The 19,826-nt window shown below is 21.0% G+C and overlaps 1 protein-coding gene and 1 long non-coding RNA gene across 4 annotated transcripts; one reads left to right on the plus strand and one right to left on the minus strand.

Moving 5' to 3' along the window:
- The first annotated feature begins 21 nt into the window (after nucleotides 1-21).
- Nucleotides 22-19,683, plus strand: LOC127289252 (uncharacterized). Of its 2 annotated transcripts, XR_007844142.1 has the most exons (4): nucleotides 22-378; nucleotides 6,277-6,709; nucleotides 16,252-16,402; nucleotides 18,915-19,683. It is a non-coding gene; the product is annotated as an uncharacterized LOC127289252 (long non-coding RNA). The 2 variants fall into 2 exon arrangements; XR_007844143.1 differs by lacking the exons at nucleotides 22-378; nucleotides 6,277-6,709 and adding an exon at nucleotides 11,439-11,610.
- Nucleotides 894-3,174, minus strand: LOC127289251 (integrator complex subunit 12-like). Of its 2 annotated transcripts, none has more exons than XM_051317074.1 (4): nucleotides 2,804-2,932; nucleotides 2,054-2,277; nucleotides 1,571-1,689; nucleotides 894-1,311 (listed from the first exon to the last, which is right to left on the minus strand). In XM_051317074.1, exons 2-4 carry the CDS (start codon nucleotides 2,244-2,246, stop codon nucleotides 1,126-1,128), a joined length of 498 nt encoding a protein of 165 aa, XP_051173031.1. In that variant the 5' UTR covers nucleotides 2,247-2,277; nucleotides 2,804-2,932; the 3' UTR covers nucleotides 894-1,125. The 2 variants fall into 2 exon arrangements, with proteins under 2 accessions (XP_051173031.1, XP_051173030.1); XM_051317073.1 differs by lacking the exon at nucleotides 2,804-2,932 and adding an exon at nucleotides 3,067-3,174 and having other exon boundaries at nucleotides 1,012-1,311.
- Nucleotides 19,684-19,826: the final 143 nt, after the last annotated feature.

The following is a 19,826-nucleotide window of genomic DNA, read 5'->3' on the forward strand; positions in this document are numbered from 1 at the left end:
ATGGTTTTTTTTTCAGCAAATTTTGGAAAAATGGAGATTGAAAAAAAATGATGATGAATAAATTGTGAAAAAAGGAGAATTATTTTTTTTTCTAATGCATTGATTGTGGAAGGACGCAAGAGTGAAAAAACTTTATTATTGTTACATTCGTTTACGAGTATTAACGTCGTTCGACGCTCTTCTTCAAAACTATATACGTGATTTTCTAACGCTCCTTTTTTTATGACCAATCAATTAGAGTGAGAGTGATCGATGTCGGTTTGGCTTCAAAGTTATCCTAGTATTACTTCAACTTGGAAGGCAATTGAACTCAGTTGACCTTAAATGGAGAGCAACAAACGCCGTAAACGTACGTCGAACTCAACTTGGTAATGTTCCGTGAGTATACATATATATATATATATATTCCTCTAGATGTATATAAATTTATAAGAAACATAGAAAATAAACGGAAAATTTCTCATTTATAATCACAGATAATAGTTCGATTAATTATGTTCAAGTTTTAAATTTTACTCCGAATGCGCGCTCGAAAAAATTCTGCAATCGAGTGCGAAAAAAAAAAATATGAACAGCGCAAAAAATACAAATTGAATAATATATTTTAGAATTTTTTTTTATCTAATTTTATTTCTATTAAATTAATTTTTAATTTCTTCGATTTTTGGTTTTCTATTTCAAATTATTTTTCTGTTAATTTGTTTTCCGTTTTAATTATTTTTTTGATAAAAAACTAAATAATTAAAACACAAATGTTGAATAGCATTTTTTTTTCTTTTTTTTCGAAATTTAAAGAAAAATTTTTCTTTTTCCAGAAAAAATATTTAAAGAAATTAAAAAGATTTATTGAAATTATGAAAATAATTTATTTTTTTCTTTTATTTTTTTTTTGTACAAAAAGAAAATGCTTTAATTTAATTTTATAAAATTTAAAAAAAAATTTGAAATTTCATTACAAATTTTCACTAAGTGAAAATTTTGATAAAGAGCAATTTTTTTTTTTTTTTTTTTTTCAAATATCTTTAATAATTCCTTTTTTCTGTTAACGATTTTGCATTTTTATTCCTGTTGATTGTGTTGTAAATTGTTGTTGATAAATTTGCGTTCGATTTGAAGAATAGGTTTTTAAATTTTTTTTTTTCTTTTTTTTGTCTTTCCATGTTGGGAGCATTTTTCACAGAGCCACGTTAATTCCTTATTAAAATCGTCAATGTCAATTGATGATTTATTATTATTGTCGAGTAATTGACAATTTTCTAAACAATTTTGACATTCGAATAGAATAAATGCTCCCAAATTTGATTCATTTTCCTAAAAAAAAAAGAGAAAAAGAAAAACAGTACATAAAAAACCATTTTTTTCAATATTAAAAATTTTTTAATTTAGAGAAAAATTGAAAATTGAAAAATTAAAAAAATTGGAAATTTCAACATTTTTTAAAATGGAAAAAATTTAATTTTAGAAATTTGATTAAAAAAATGGGAAATTAATTTTTTTTTTTAAATAGAAAAAAAGGAAGTTTTTGAAATTTAAAAAATGAAAAATTTATAATTGGAAAATATAATCGGACCATGTGAAAAACGCCTTCCTCGGATCCTTCGTCAGGAATCGATATCCTTGGAATGTCGTCATGTTCGGATTCGGTCTTAAAAATTTTTATCGTCTCCGATGAAACATTTTGCGGCTCGACTGCACATAAAAAATATTTACTTTCGATACTTTATTCTCTTTTTTTTCCAATTTTCAAAAAAAAAAAAAAAATATTTTTCACCTCACCAATCTCGAAAATAACATTTTCAATATTTAATTTGAAAATTCGTAATGAAAATAAAACAAAAAAATTAATTAAAATAAAACAAAATTAAAATTGAAAATTTTTTTTCAGTATTTTATTTATTTTTTAAACTTTGAATTAAATATATTATATTTTTGAAAATTATTTGAAAACTTTTGCGCAATTTTTTTGCAACAAATTTTTTTTTACAGTTTCTATAGAAAAATAATTTTTTTTTTTTTTGAATTATTTTAAAATTAGAGAAAAAAAAAAATTTACCAGAAATTCCACAGCTCTCGGCTTTTGTTAAAATTGCCTTTGAGATTCGAGACGTGACGGTTTTTTGAAATCCAAATTTTTCTTCAATCAATGAATCCAACATTAATCGGAGATTTTTCCCGCTACTTTCGTCCGTTGAATGTAGTAAAGAAAGTGCTTTAAACATTTCCCTCTCAATTTTCAAATCGTCCATTAACAATAATCTTTTTTTTGGAAAAAAAAATCTATAAAACAAAAAATAAATTTTTCGCGAATAAAAAAAAAATTACCAATTTATTTTCCAAATTCAATAAAAAAATTTCAAAATTTTTTCCTTCAATTATAAATTTACAATTTTAATTATTGAAAATTAAATTAATTTTTTAATATCGCAATTCAAATTAATTTTTTTTAGTTAATAAATAAATTAATTAAAAAATTAAATTAATTTTTTTTTGTTTTATTAAATTAAGTCGCCAGAAGAAGAAATTTTTCAAAGAAAAAATTAATTTTTAATTTTATAATTTAATTACTTTTTTTAAGTTAATAAATAAATTATTTAATTTTAAATTAATTAATTAATTAATTCCAGTTTTAATTAATTAATTATTTAAGAAGAAAAAATTATCGCAATTTTATGTTTAATTAAATTTTTTTATTAACATTTTTTTTTTTTTTTTTATTAAATTTAGCTAATTAGTTTTTTTTTTTTATTAAATTATTAAATTAAAATTGAAAAAGAAATTTTTTTAAAGAAAAAAATATAGTTACTTGAAATATTGAAAAGAATTTTTCCAGATGAATCGGGATTTTTTTTTTTTTCTTTATTTCGTTTATTGATAATGAAAAAATCAATGAAGGGTTTATGATTTCTGCAATTTACGGGGAAAATGGAATTCTGTCAACGTTATATAAGATTGAAATCTATATATATATATATATATATATATATATATATATATATATATATTTTACTTGAGGAATATTGAAGTTGAACATTAGAGGTGAACTCACAAGGCATTTGACAGGTATACCTTGACTGTAAATCACTAACGATGTTATTACATGGAAATCCTGCAGATAACGACCTCCCTTGTCCAGTTTAACTGTATTAGAACACGCGGACATCCTGTAGGTTACGACATCCGTAATCTGTTAAAATATATCTATAACCAAATTCGTGGAATATCTAGGTTATCATTTATTTCGACAATATCGAATCGAATATTTATTAAATTATATTTCTCATCTAAAAAAAAATTCTCGTAAAATATAATTGCGAATTCATTCTTTAAACAAGTTTTGAAAATAAATTAAATAAATAATTTGAAATTAATTTCAATTTAAAAAAAATTATTTTTCAATTTATTGAATTAAAAATTCGATTAAAAATAATTTCAAATAGTGAATATTGTATTATTAATACGAAATTGAATTTGCCTTAAATTTAATGAAATATACTGATTAAATTAAACGATAAAAAATTTAATTTTCCGAATTTAATGTAATTATAATTTTTATTCAAATTTTAATCAATATTAAATATTTTTATTTATTTATTACTTGCAAAATTAAACGCGCGCCAAATTGAGTATTTAATTGTTTGTTATAAAGAAATTAAAGATTAATATTATATTAATAATAATTTAATTTATTAGAATATTATTACATATTAAATGATAATAATGGAAATTATATGTTTACAGGCCTCGGATTATACGACTTTTTCCGGCTTATTTCAAAAATACGACTTTTATCGACTTCTTTTAATAAAATGCGACATTTTTTTTTTACATTTGAAAAAAAATGTAAATAAAATACATTTTTTTTTAGTATAAAATGTAGATCTTCTTCAGATCTTCTTCAATTCAATTATTTAACAAATTTTGAACTAAAATGATTCTTCACTAAATTAATTATTTTTAATATGTGAAATACATTACAAATTCAATTAAAATTTTTATGAAATTTAACAATTGTTTATAATTAAAAAAAAAATATATCACAATAAAATTGAATTATTTTTTAAAAATTTCAATTCAAAATGAACTGATATTCAATTATTTTCCAAATTTAAAATCAAATAAAATTTCATTATTCTCAAAAATTTGAATTCAAAATTAATTGAATTTTCAATATAATTTGAATTTAAAAGCATCTAAAATTTAATTATTTCTAAAATATTCAATTTAAAAGCTTCAATTATTTTTAATGATTTTTATAATATGCTTCGAAAATTCAATTATCTGAAAGCATTTTGCAATTAAAAAGATTTTTAAGTACACTTTCTGTCTGTAATTTCTAATAAATTCTTCAATTATTTGAAATTCAATTTTTCTTGACATAAATTCCGTTAAATTGAAATTGTATATTAATTTGAAATTCGATGTACTAGAAAATCTGCTTTATATAATTTTACTAAATAAAAATTTGATAATTTAAAATTTGACGCCGTAAAATTTAATTATTTACCAAGTTTTCAATTTAAAATGAGAATAAAATTCAATTATTTTCTAAAATTTCTATTCAAAAATTAATTATCCAAATTTTCAATCAAAAATGAACTTAAATTAAATTATTATCCAAAATTTCAATAAAAATTCAATTATTTCCCAAAATTTTCAATTCAAAATAAACTGATATTCAATTATTTTCCAAATTTAAAATCAAATAAAATTTCATTATTCACAAAAATTTGAATTCAAAATTAATTGAATTTTCAATAATTTGAATTTAAAAGCATCTAAAATTTAATTATTTCTAAAATTTTCCATCGAAAAATTTTTTTTTTTGAAATTTAATAATTTCAATTATAACTCTAAAGAAATTCAATTATTTTTAACTATTTTAATAATAATAATAATAATCTTTGAAATTTCAACTATCTGAAACCATTTTTCAATTAAAAATGATTTTCAAATTATTGTATTTTGTCCGCATTTTCTAATAAATTTTTAGTGAAATCATCTAAAATTTTAATTACAAATTAAAGTTTCAATTAATTTCAAAAATCTCAATTTTAAATCTTTGAAAATTCAATTAAATTTAATAAATGTTTTCCAAAAATTGTTTGATAAATTATTTTTAGTTCTGTAAAATTTAATAATTGTTTGAAAATTAACAATATCTTTTGAAATTTAATTATTTCTAAAAATTTCAATTTTAACCCTTCGAAAAGGATTATTATTAAAAAAAAATTTGTTTATTTAAAAATCTGTAAAATGTTTTTGTTAAAATAAAAAACAAATCCACTTTTTTTTTGAAATATAAATCGATTAAAACGACTTTTTTGTGTCTTTAAGTTGATTCGAGGCCTGTGTTTTTATAATTAATATTTAATAGATATTCGTTGGCCCCTGGTACCTTAAAAATTAATTTTTAAAAATAAATTTTTTTCAAATTACTATCTTGTACGAAATTTCCTCGCGCATCTTTTTTCTCATCATAAATTTTTTGTACAATATTTGAATCAATATACAACTTTAAAAAAAATTTCGTTGGTAAACGTTGTGTACTTCAGCTTCGTGAATTGAATTTTCGAATTTGGAATTTTAAAGAAACTTATTCCGAAATTTTTGAAACACAATTATACAACTTTGGCAAAAATGAGAAAAAGAATTGTCAAAATTTGACACGTCATAAGATTACTATTCAAAAAAAAAAAAAAACACGTGAAATCAGAAAAGGCCAACTTCAAGTTAGGACAGAAGGACAGACCAAGCATTTTATTATTATATAATAATTTCTCCTCCACAAAAATTCTCGTAAAGTATAATTGCGAATTTATTCTTTAAACAATTTTTGAAATTTATTGAAAATAAATTAAATAAATAATTTGAAATTTCAATTTTAAAAAAATTATTTTTCAATTGATTAAATTAAAAATTCGATTAGAATTTAATTTCAATTAGTGAATTGTATTATTAATACGAAATTGAATTTGCCTTAAATTTAATGAAATTTACTGATTAAATTAAACGATAAAAAAATTTAATTTGCCAAATTTAATGTAATTAAAATTTTTATTCAAATTTTAATCAATTAAATATTTTTATTTATTTATTATTTATAGTATTAACCCTAATATAGAGAAATAATTATAAATTAATTAACTGAAAATTTATTTTGAAAACAGTTATTAATAAATAAATAAGAAAAGAAAAAAAAATGGAAAATTTCTCTTGTTTTTAAATAAATTTTCGCAAATAAATAATGGAATTGCAATTATAGAAATTTTTTTTCAGATTCCTTTTTTTTGGAGGATTTGGATACATATCCAAGTTAATATGGAGGAAATTTTGCGAGAGTTGAACTTGAAAGTTAAACTCCGCGTGGAGTGTTTGTTTCCGATACATATGTATACTCAACTTGCGGTATGTCTCTCATTCTACCCCGCGAATCTCCCAGAGGGGCGAGTATCGAATGGAATCTGTCCAACCCCAAACCATATAACGTTCAACGAGTAAGATTTGAAATGCTATACCTGCCATCAGAAACTAGAGAGGGAGAGAGAGAGAGAGAGAGAGCAATGTTGGAAACGACGAGAGTGGTATGCCGAGATATGCAAGATCGCTTGAGAGATGTACATTACTCCAAATATACATACACACATATATATATATATATATATATATACATGAATGAATAATCATAAAAAAGAAGGGATGACACAAACACGTGAGTTTTCCTCAATTTTTTTTTTTTTTTTGCGAAAAAAAATAATTTCTAATTTCTACATTTTATATTTAGATTCAAAAATCAGGTTTAAAAATTGATTTAATTTTTTATTTAGATTTTCAGTTTTGTTTCAATTTTATTAGGAAAATTTATCGAGCAAAATTGGCGATAGTTTAATTTTTACTTCGCAGTCTTAGAAAAATTACGAATAAAATTAGTGACAATTAAATTTTTTTTAAAAAAATATTTAGTTGAAAAATAATATTTTCATTATTTTGCTCCAATTTGAGGAAAATTCAGAGATAATTTCAAATTTTTTCTCCACAGTCAAATAAAATTAGCGAAAGAAGCAAAAAAAAAAAAAAAAAAATATTTTTTTGTTCGAATTTTCTTAAAATTAAAATAAATTTTTATTTTTCAACTCAAATTAGTGAAAACTAGAGCAAAAAATAAAAAAAAAAAATTGCTCTGCTTTTTTCAAAATAAATGCATAAAATTTTCGTTAATTCGCGAGGAATAATATTATTCTTTCTATTTTTGGATTTCAAATGGAAATTTGTTAATAGCATCTGAGAGTGATATTCTGTGAAAATGTCATTAACAACTTGCTTCTGGAGACGATCGAGCACATTTTCAAATGAAAGGCTTTCGAATATCTTAACGAGCTCTTCATCGTGATCCTTTAAGAGGTCTCTCTTCTCAACACAGCTAGTGATTTTCAACCAATATATAATTCTGTTCGACCCTTATATATATATATAGAGAGAGAGAACCTCGCAAAGTGAATGCAATGCTCTCCATCCATACAGAGAATCGGCCTCTAATTCTCTCTCCCTCTATATATATATATATACCTATATATACTCTGCGAAAGCGCGATCATTGTTAACGCGTCACGAATTTCGAAGAGACGAGAATCTGCTGCATCCCATATATATATATATATGATTCGTAATATATCGTGTACATCGGGATATTTACTATATATATATAACTCTTATTTAAGCGATTCGAATTCCAGGTGCCAATTTCCTAATTTTTTGATTTTTATTTATTTTTTTTCTACATAATTTAAATGAAAATTTTTTCTTTTATCGTTAAAAATCTATTTTCCCCCCTTGAAATTTAGAAATTATTTTCTTTACAAAATACTCATTGTTAAAAACAATTCATTGAATTGAAATTTAAAATTTTTATCAAATAATTTTTAAATAAGCGAATTTGTATATTTTTACGTTAATTTCCAGGTCTCGAATTATGTGACTTTTTTATACTTTTTTTTTTTTTTTTTTTTTTTAAAAATACACCTTTTTTTGTGCCTTAAATTCGATCCGAGGCCTGAATTTTATGAAAAGTAAAATTTTTACTAAATTGATATTTTATATATGTATTTAAAAAAATTTTTTTTTTTAATTTTAATTAGGCGATATTTTATTTAATATAATTTTTAATTAATTAAATTTACAAGCACTTGTGAATATTTTTTGAAAAAATAATTTCCCTTTTCTTATAAAATGAAAATTAGGGAAAAATTTTCATAATTTTTGTTGTTTTTTAAAAAATTTAGTAATAAAAAATTCTGTTCAATGCGAGAATTCTACGCTAAACGATATATTCAATTCAATAATTTTTATTATAAAAAATTTTTAATAATATAATTATATAGATAAATAAAATTTCGTTCATATAGTACAAATTAGAAGAAATAATATAAAAAAAAAAAAAATTTATTAACTAAAAATTCCGCTGGATAAAAAAAATATTAAAAATTAATAACACGATTCTAGATTTTCAAAATAATTAATAATCATAATAATAATTAATATTAATAATTAATAATCATAATAATAATTAATATTGATAATTAATAATCATAATAATAATTAATGTTAATAATTAATAATCATAATAATATTAAAAATCATAATAAATAAAAAATTAATTTTATTATACATAAATAAAAAGTAAAGAATATTAATTTCATCGTTTTTATCGGAAATAAATCATAATTTCGCTTTTTCTAATAAAAAATAAAATTATATATAGAATTGTTCCGACTATTATTTTTTTTGCAAATATAAATAAAAAAAAAAAAAAAAATACAATTGAAAACTGTAATCGTAATGAAATATTCAAAGAATTTAAAAAAGAAAAATTTCCAATTGAAAGAAATGGAAAATTCTGTGATATAAGAAATGAAAATCTCTCAAAGAGGAAGTAAATGTGTCAATTTTTTTTTATTTTTTTTTTTTTGCCTGATAAATGAAGAAAAAACGCATAATATTGAGAAATATGACATTAAAAGAGAGACTGAGAATTAATTTTTACATCCCTGAGAAGAGCGCGCGAGAGGGAAAAAAAAGGAGACAAGGGCGAAAGACTTCATCTGAGCAAAAATACCTTCAAGAATATTTTCACAGAATTTTTTTTTTATTTTTCTCCTAGGGAAAAGAATTTTAGAAATCCATCAAGAGACATAATTACACATTTATATATATATAAAAAAAAATATTTTATAAAAAGAAGTGTTAAATATTATTAAAAATATTTTTTTTTTTTGCATTTTCTTTTCCAAAAATTAAAATAATTTATTTTATTTAAGAAAAAATATTAATTATTGAATAAATTCGTTTTTTTTTTATTAATATTTGCATCTATTATTATTTCTTTTATATAATTTTATATATATTTGCAAATATAGATTCGCGTGTAGGAGTTTTAACTTTTGGACTATCTTCAATAATCCTTTCTATGAAACGATATATAGAAAGAGATATAACGTGTATAAATGTTTTTATCGACCTTTTATAATACTATCAGTCTCAACAATCTGCGTGAGAAAATTTCAAATCACACCTGTATATTTTATAAATATTATATAACAAAAAAAAAAAAAATTTTATTAAATATTTTCTAATTTTCGAAACAAATTTCCGGAAATTTATTTATTTTTTACGCGCAACAAATAATAAAATTGCAACAAAAAAATATTTGTAGAAAAAAACAGGAATTTTTTATTTCTAATTTGGAAAAATTTTTGTTTTTCTTTCGCACTATTAATTTATTTGAAATTAAATTATTAATTAAAACAAATAATATGGAAAAACATATAAATAAATATTTTTAAAATTAAATAAAAAAAAAATAATAATAATTAAATTTATTCTAATAACAATAATATAAAAAATTATTTGACCAAATAAATAAATAAGAAAATTAGATTATAAAACAAAAAATTTGTAATTATTAAAAAAGAAATTTTTATTTGCTTTTGATTTAATAATGATTTCTATATTAATTTGTTTTCAATAAAGATTTCACAATATTTCCAGTGATCAGATGTGAATTTGTGGAAAAAGAAATATTTTTTTTTTTTCTGTATATGAAAGCATTTAGAATCAAATGAATATTACGCTGACATTGGATCTTCTATATAGTAATTCATTTATTTTCTAGAAGGTTTAATATTTAATTATCATCTTTTTCAAAACTCTTTCTTATAAAGTCTGGTCTCGTAATTTTTTCTGAAAAATCATTTTGCATAATGACAATTTTAATTCAATTTTAAATCTTATTTATTTATTTCTTATTAAAATAATTATTAGTATTCAAATTTTGTGTTTCGAAATTTATATAATATATAGTATAGGAGAAAAGATAAATATTTGCTTCTGAGACAAATAAAAAATTTATTTGGGCTAAATAAATTTTATTTGATTAAAATAACTTTTATTTTTAAAAAATTAATTTTCCTTAAAAAAAATTTATTTTATCAAATTCTTATTGAACTAAATTTTTATTTAAGTAAATTTTCATTTAGCTGAATTTAATAAACTAGAATATTTCTATTTAACAGAATTTTAGTGAAACAAAAATTTTATTTCACCGAATTATTCTCATTTAGTTGAATTTTTATTAAACTAAATTTTTATTTAGCCGAATTTAATAAATTATAGTATTTATACTGAATTGAATTCCCATGCCATAGAATTTTTATTTAACCAAATTTCCATTTAGCGAAATTTTTATTAAGCTGAATTTTTATTTAACCAAATTTTCATTTAGCGGAATTTGTATCCTATCGAATTTTTATTGAACCAAATTTTCCTGACAAATAATCTTTATTTAACCGAATTCTCATTTAGCAGAATTTTCATTTCGCAGAATAATAATTTTTATTTTAAAAAAAAAAATCTATATTTTTTTAACCGAATTTTCACGTAAAATATAATGCAGATACAGAAAATTGAATTTTCTTTGTAAGAAATTAATAATTAACTTAATTTGCGTAATTAAACTAAAATTCTTGTATAGTTAAATGATTTTTTATTTAACTAATTAAAAAATTTTAATTAATTTCAATTTAGCAAAACTATTATTTTAACAAAATTTTGATTAGATAGAATTTTTATTTATTTCAAATTTGAAATTTTTGCCGCTAATTTAAAAATTAACCAATCAAAAAATATTACTATTTTCTTGCGATTATGTTTAATTTTAAAATTCGCGCCGAACTATTTCTTGTTAATTTATTTTTTTACCGACATTAAATAAAAGTTTTTGTCTGCTTTTTATTTAGTTATTATTATAAAAAAAATTAATAATTTTTGAGAATAATTGTTGTTTTTTTTTTTTATTGAGTTCAATTTGAACTGACTTTTGACAGTGCCGCCATCTAGATAGTCTATTATGTACTAGAAATTTCTATTTCCGTTTCCTTCTTCCGGTTTCTTGTTCCTGTCGCCATTATTGCCCTGGCTGTTGGCAGGTAGAGTGAAAGAAACTTATTCAAATAAAGAAAAATTTATATTTTCGACAAATTTTTAATATAAAATCACAAAATATTGTATTTATTATAAAATTAATAAGTTTTTCGTGAATTTTTGGTGTTAATGATACGGGTAAGTGTCGTTATTTGTGAATTTACAGTAATTTTGGACTTGAGACTTTTTTTATGTCCGCGAAAGTTGCAAAAAAAAAGTATAGGTTTTGATAATTAAAACAATCGAATGAGAGAATATTTATAAATTTTCTATTGAAATTTCCTTTTATTAAAATAAATATAACAAAATTTTTCATTATTTGCTTTTGTTGCGGTTGAAGTTGTTAATTTTTTCCTATTTTAACAATTTTGTTAGTCCGCCATCTTTTTTTCCTGCAAACATTGTGAAGTTGCAGCCGATTGATCGATATTCGATTTATTCGACCACAAGTAGTGGGGTTGCTGAAAGGTTAGGTTAGAATTTTTACGAGAAAAAAAGAGTAAAAATTTGTATATATTTTTCTGGTAATTTTTATTGAATTGAAGTGAAATAATTTATTTTTCATGGATAAATAATTGTATTCTGCAAAATATGCAATATGTTTAACCATTCAAATCAAGTTACCGCATAAAATAATAATTGATGCGGAGAATTGGGAGAATTCTTCGCAGTGTTAACATTTTTCAAAAAAGGTATAAATTTTTGCATTTATCGAAATTGATATGGAAAAATACAAAGTTTGTGTACAATATTTTTGTTTTTTTTTACCACTTTCAATAATTAATTATTGCAATATTGTAAAATATAACAGTAAAAAAAAAAATTTCGAACATAACCTACAAATTAAAAATCGTTATGTTCATCAATTTAATCGATTTACTACTTATTTAATTGCAATATTTTGTGGTTTTAAGTATCAAATAAAAATCTGTTGAAGATTTTTGTTGATAATTATATTTTCTTTATTATTACGAATCTGAAAATATGAAATTCGCTTAACTTTTGTTTTGATTGTTTGCGTTATCAATTTTTCGCCTCGAAATCGGTTCTTGTAATTTTTTCCCAGTTTTTTTTTTTAATTTAGAAAAAAAAATTTAGAAAAACTTAAAAAAAAAAAAAAAAAAACCTGAAACTGACAATATTTTGAAAAAAAAATATTTTATATTCACAAATAATTAATGAATAATGTTTTGTTGAATTTTTTTCAGATATTAATTAATTTCAAAATAGGCATTGAAATTTTTTTTTGGTTCTGAATAGAAATTTTTATATTTTTATTGTAAATAATAAAAATATTTTTTTTTTTATATTTTTATATTAATTTTTTTTTACTTTTATTTATTATTATTTTTTTATTTTTATTATAAATAATTATTTTTTTAAGTTTTCTTATTTCATTATTTATTTATATAAATAAAATATTTAATTTAAAATTTTTTTTTTTCATTAATAATTATTTTTACTATAAATAAAAAATATAAAATACAATTAATATAGAACGAAAAAAAAAATGAAAAGTATATTTTTCCAAAATGTTTATTATGTAAATTATTTTCAATTATCAATTTTTTTTTTTTCGTTTTTAAATTCGACAATTTTTTTTTTTTTTTTTACAAAAAATATGATGAATAGTAAATAATTTTCGATTGAGAAAATTGTAATTTTTTTTTTACGAATATCATATACATATAAGTATTATGTGTTTCGAGTTGAAAAATAAAAAATTGGAGTTCATTAAGAATATTGACTTTGCGCACTATACAGTGGAGTATACGATTAGAAATTGCAATTAGACTAACGACTTAGTGTGTCGAGCACGGATACAATATTCCTCCACCATATTTGAAACCGCACATATAGGAATTAGGTTTTGACTTAATTAACTAATCCAAAGCCGGAAGTTTATGAATTTCAACTTCCACTTCCATTTTCAAATTTAAATAAATATCTGTCGTCTTGTATATATATGTTTCAAGATTGTAAAATTACATTTTAATTACTAATTGTCGGCGTTAAAATAATTAGAAAAAAAAATTTTTATTTTCTCTTCCTACTTTTTTTTTCTAATTTAACAAATTTTTATTCACTGAGCATTAAAGGGAAATTTATTATTAAGAATGATTGGATTTAATAAATTAAAATTAATATAGAATTTTAATTATATATTATATATTGAATTTTTATTTTTAAATATATATTTTTAATTATTAAATTTATATTTTCAAATATATTTTTAATTACTAAATTTATATTTTCAAATATATTTTTAATTAATAAATTTATATTCTTAAATCATAAATTTTAATTGTATCAATTCCAGAATATTTGGCTGAATACCAGGCAATTTTGCAATTAAATATATTACATTCAAAACTTTTTATTTATTTGTCCTAAATATAAAATATATTTGTAGCAAATAAAAATTTATTTGGCTCAAATTTAAATATAAAAATTTATTTGAGACAAAGAAAACTTTAGTAGGCTCTGAGACAAATATCCATTTTTATTTGAGTCAAATATATTTTATTTAATTCAAAGAAAACATTTCTCTGGGTGTACAATACAGATCTTCTTCAGATCTTTTTTATTTCAATTATTTACCAAATTTTTAACTAAAATTTTTCTCTAAATTAATTATTTTTAATTTTTAATAATTTTAATGAAATTCTTCAGAAATTCGCAATTATCTTAAATTATTTTTCAAATTAAAATTTTTATAAAATTTAATAATTGTTCATAATTTAAAGAAAAATTAGCAAATAAAATTACCAAAAATTTTTAATTCAAAATCACTTGAAATTTAATTATTTGCAAAAATTTCAATTATTTTTTTTTTGTAATGATTTTCATAATGTTCTTTAACCTTTTTTAAATTTTTTACACTTACGGACCTAAGGCCATAAACTTAAAATATTTATTTATAATATTCATTTGAAAATTCAATTATCTGAAAGCAAATTTTCAATTAAAAACTATTTTGGAATACAATTTTTTTTTATGTGATTTGTAATAAATTCTTCATCAACGTAGAAATCACTAAAAATTTCTCTTATTATATATATGATTATAGTCTGAAATTTAACACAATCTTTTGAAATTTAATTATTTTCAAAAATTTCAATTTAAAAGCTTCTAAAATTTTCCAATCTTAAATTTTTTGAAATTTAATAATTTCCATTATAACAAAATTCAATTATTTTTAAAGATTTTTATAATATTCTTGGAAAATTCAACTATAATATCTGAAACTATTTTTCACTTAAAATTTTTTTAAATTATTGTCTTTTTGTTGGGAATTTCTAATAAATTTTTTACTAACAAAAATTATCAAAAAATTTTAAATTAAAAATCACTTGAAGTTAAATTAATTTCAATAATCAAAATTCTAAATCTTTGAAAATTCAATATTACATTTTAAAAAATGTTATCTAAAATTATTTGATAAATTATTATTTTTTGTTTGGTAAAATTTTAATTATTGCCCGAAAATTGACAAAATCTTTTGAATTTCAATTACTTTCTAAAAAATTTCAACTTTAATTCTTTCAAAAATTATTTTTAAAAAAATTTTAATTTAGAAATCTGTAAGTATATATTGTCTGAAAAATTTTTTTTTTCCATCAAAACTCAAAAGTATGACAAAATTTTAAATTCGTATAAATTGCTTAAATTAGACTTGAAAAAAAATTATAAAAATGGAATTTTAAGAATTTTTTTTTTTTTTTTAATTTGTCCTATTTAAATAAAATTTTGAAAATTTGTCTTGCTATTAGTTCGATTCTGAATGATATTCGAAATAAATTTTGTTGATAATATTTTTATAGAATTATTCTTATTACAGAATTAATGAAATCAATTTAATATCTAATATAATGTTAGTTATTTAAAGTAAAATAATTATTAGAGGCGCATGATTTTTCCCAAAAATTAAAAAGTTCGAAATTTTAATTGATCGAATTACTTTAAGACGATATTTTATTTGGTCGTAATTCTAAATGAACGACAGTTATGAAAGTCGATATTTTATTTGATCGAAATTCTAAATGATGGATAATTTAAAGTGGTCGACATTTTATTTGGTCGATATTTTGTTTATTCGAAATTCTAAATGATCAATATATAAAATTGTCAACAATTTATTTAGTCGATATTTTATTTGGTCGAAATTTTGAATGGTTGATATTTAAAATGGTCGACATTTTATTTAGTCGATATTTTATTTGATTGAAAATCTAAATGCTCGATATTTAAAGTGGTCGACATTTTGTTTAGACGCGATATTTTATTTCGTCGAAATTCTAAATGATCGACATTTAAAGTATTCGAAATTTTATTAGTTCGATATTTTGTTTGGTCGATATTCTAATAATGATCCACATTTAAAGTGGTCGAAATTTTATTTGTTTGATATTCTAAATGATTTCGACCTTTTTAATTTTTGGGAAAAATCATGCTCCTCAATTATTAACTAATTAAATTTTGTTAAAATAAAAAAAATCTACTTTTTCGACTTTTTTTTTGGAACAAAAAATTCGACTAAAATGACCTTTTTTTTTTGCACCTTAAAATCGATTCGCGTTCTGGAAATAAAAAAATATTTTCCATTTTAAAAAATAATTTGTTTTCTAATCGTTGATAAAAACGATCTTCAGCAAAGTAAATTTATAATATTAATTTTCATTTTCATGTAAAAAAAAATTTGCAAAAAAAAAAAAAATGTTTGGAAAAAATAATTTTCGTGGCTAATTTATTTTTTATTTATTTATTTTTTTTTTTTAGTGAGAAGAAAAATGAGGCTCGTTGCAACAATGACGCAAGAAGAAAAAAAAAATGGAAAGGAGGACACTGTGGACGACAGGTTGAAAAAGAAGGAAGGGAAAATAAAGGTTTTTGTGAAGGAGGGGCGTGTGTTGGAGCTTTTGTAAATCAGGTAAAGTCCGGTTTAAAGTTTGGCTTTCGGCTTACATTATATGTATATATATATAAATACTATGGGAAAGAGGGGTAAAGGTGTCAGGGGTCGACGGCAGGGGTGAACCTGGGTCAATTAAATCTTTCGGCAGGTTCAAGACCCTTAGGGTTCTCTTAAAAGATTTTCTAAAAGTTTAAAAGGCCCTCTTCATATCCTTGTTGTATATATATATGTACTTTTACGGCCTTTGTAGAAAATTGAAATTTATGAGGTATCTTCCTTTTTTTTTTCTTTTTTTTTTTTAAGTTTTGCCACAGTGGGATAAACAGAGGCACTAATCTCTCTCTCTCTCTCTCTATACTTTGAATAATTCCCATAAACTTAATCCTATTACAGTTGACAATTCATCTCACTAATAAGCAAATTAACATGTTTATTAAATTAAATTAACTGTCGAAATTCGGAAAATTTAACTGAAAAAAGAACCTTAAGTGATTCAGGAAACAAATTTTAGTTTTTTTTTGTTTTTGTTTTTAAAAACTATTTTCTAAAAAGAATTTTGAAAATTAATTTCTATTTTTAAAAAAGTAAAATTTTTGTACTTCTTTTCACTTTATAATTTTTTTTTTTTTTAAATAAAAATGGAAACAATTTTGTAAAGAACATTTTTTTTATCATTACTTTTGTATATAAAAAAAAATTAGTCAGAAACAATTGATATGTTTTAATTGAAATACTTTTTTTTTTATATCACATTCTTTATGGAGATAGAAAAAAAAAAGAAATTCTTTTGCAAATAAAAAAAATGTTGATTGTTTTCTGAGTCATTTATATATGTATATTACATCGTGAAAAATATGACAAAAGTTTTATTAATTTCATAAAGTAACATTTCTGTCATTTTAAAAAAAAAAAAGTAATTTCAATTTTATTCATTTATGAGCGAGAAAAAAAAATAATTCCTTTTTTTTATTTAATTTAACAAAAAATTTTTTTTTTTTTCAAATCTTTGGGTGTTTTTTTACATGACAAAAATAATTATTTTTGTGATATAAAAAAAAATTGTTCCGATGTATATTTTTTTTTTATTGAATTTCACATATGGATTAGAATTGAATTATTATAATTATTGAGACTCTTTGTTGACGCGCGACTATATAGATTTACTCAATCGAACTTGTATAAGTCACACTCGCTGAAAGGCCGAGGAGGTTCGCGTTTTATTATTAGACCGATCATCACTTTTATTTTGAGATGGATTGCACTCAGGTTAATTTTAAATTGAACGATTGCAATTCGCGCGTATAGATCGACAATTTACATATGGAAAGAAATTTTTTAATTGCAATAATTTAAAAAAAAAAAATTCGTCTTTCGACAGTTAATATAATTTTTAATTTATGAAACCCAAAAAAAAAACTATTTAAAATTTTTTTTTCCATATTTAGAAAAAAATTAACTTTAAAAATAATCTTCAGAGAGACAGGAATTTGTTTTAATTCATTTTTTTAAATTCAAAAAGAGATTAAAAAAAAAAAAAAAATTAGTCAGGGATCTGGAATTTTATTTGTTCCTTTGTTTTCTTATTTCGATATACAAGAAAGAGAAAAAAAAAAATTATTTTCTAAAAAGAAAAATTGTAATTTGAATTAATAAAATTTGATTTAATTGAAAATCGTGACTTCAGCGACTTTTATATGAGATCGTGATAACGATTAAATTTATCAATTTTGATATTACACGTGTGTGTATATATGTATATATATGAGATTCGATTATTTAATCCGCGATGAATATATATATAAAAACGATCGTTAAAAGCACGTTTATATTTGAAAAAGCGGGAAAATAAATTCAGTTTGTTTCAATTTTCGGAAAGTTGATTAAATTTATTTATATATAATTGTGGAAAGTTTAATCAAATTTTAGCTTCTTTGAAAGTTAATTTATCTTTTGGAAATTTAATTATTTACTTTATTTCGATATAAATTTTAATTTATTTTTTATAAAGATTTTCATTTATTAAAAACAGATTAAATTATACTTCTCTCTTCTTGTATAAGAAAATTAATTTGAAAATTTTGGAAAATTAAATTTTGAAAAATTGATTTTAATTTTAGAAAAAGAAAAAAAAATGTTTCTCCTACTTTTATCAATTGTATTCAATTAAGTACCTATTTAATTAATTAAAAAATATTTATTAATTAATCATTATTATTACTTAGGTTTCGTTCGAAAAAAAACTGTTTTACCTACTGCTGGTAAAACAGTTTTGATTGTTTAAATCTGTTTTACCGAGTTCTAATAACGTATAGTTGACTGATTATTAAATATACAAAATAATTCCAATGAGAAAACCTATTATACCGCAACGACTGATAAAAATTTGACGGTTTACATATATTTAAAACTGTTTTACCGACTGTTGATAAAACAGATTTGACGGGTTTACATCAGTAAAACAGATTCAAAATTATTTAGTGTTTAATTAATTATTTAATTATTAATTGAATTTTGTTTTTTGCTTCAGGTAATAAACAGTGTGGATTTTTGTAATTTATTAAATTTTTTTACAGTTTTACTTCATACGGGAGTGTTCGAACTTAATGAAAGTGACGGTCGTTTAATAAAAAATAATTAATGTAAAATATTATTATTATTCGTTCGTGTCGTGTCGGATTTAAAATTTATTAGCTTCGGGAGTGTTCGACATATTTATAATCGTGAACGAAATTTTCTTAGGGTGTTTAGAAATTCGTTTTCGTTGTTTGTCTTTCGTTATTTTTATATATACAAGACAACTCGTTACGCGCGCGTCCGAATTATAATTTAAATCGCGATCGTCATTTTTCGCGAATATTAAGAAAGTTTATTTTAAATTGGGAAGAGGAGGGGGTGGGAGGGCTAAGTCGAATTCATTATGCCAGGGACTTTCGAAAACGTCTTATTGAATGTTGAATATAATTTTTCATAAATAAAACCAATTTATGTAAAAGTTGATTCATCTCATCTGTAAAGTTTTACTTGTGTCAATTATTTAACCATGATTGTTACATGCAATGATCATATAATTTTTCACCTACTAATCACTGGATTGATTTGGAAAATAAAATGAATCACGCATTTAACACTATGGTTTCATATTTCCTTGTGGATCTTTACACTGATGGCTATATATTTTTGTAAGTAATTGTAGCCATTGACCCGCTAGTGGGATAAGACGAGGGTTACGCATCCCTAACTGCGCACATTCTTTTTGAAATTTATTTTTTTAGTCTGCATAAGTACGCACTTACACTCATGGTAATTTTAATAAAAAAATTTTTTTATTTAAATATTGAGTATTTCTTAAAACTAATTAATTTTATTAAAATAGAACCATAATCAAATCAGTTTAAAAGAAAATTTTTTTAAAATTAAAATTATGATAATGCATAATTAT

Source organism: Leptopilina boulardi, unplaced genomic scaffold (assembly GCF_019393585.1).
Source record: "Leptopilina boulardi isolate dan_hultmark-lab unplaced genomic scaffold, ZJU_Lbou_2.1 LbouV2_40, whole genome shotgun sequence".
Classification (NCBI taxonomy): domain Eukaryota; kingdom Metazoa; phylum Arthropoda; class Insecta; order Hymenoptera; family Figitidae; genus Leptopilina; species Leptopilina boulardi.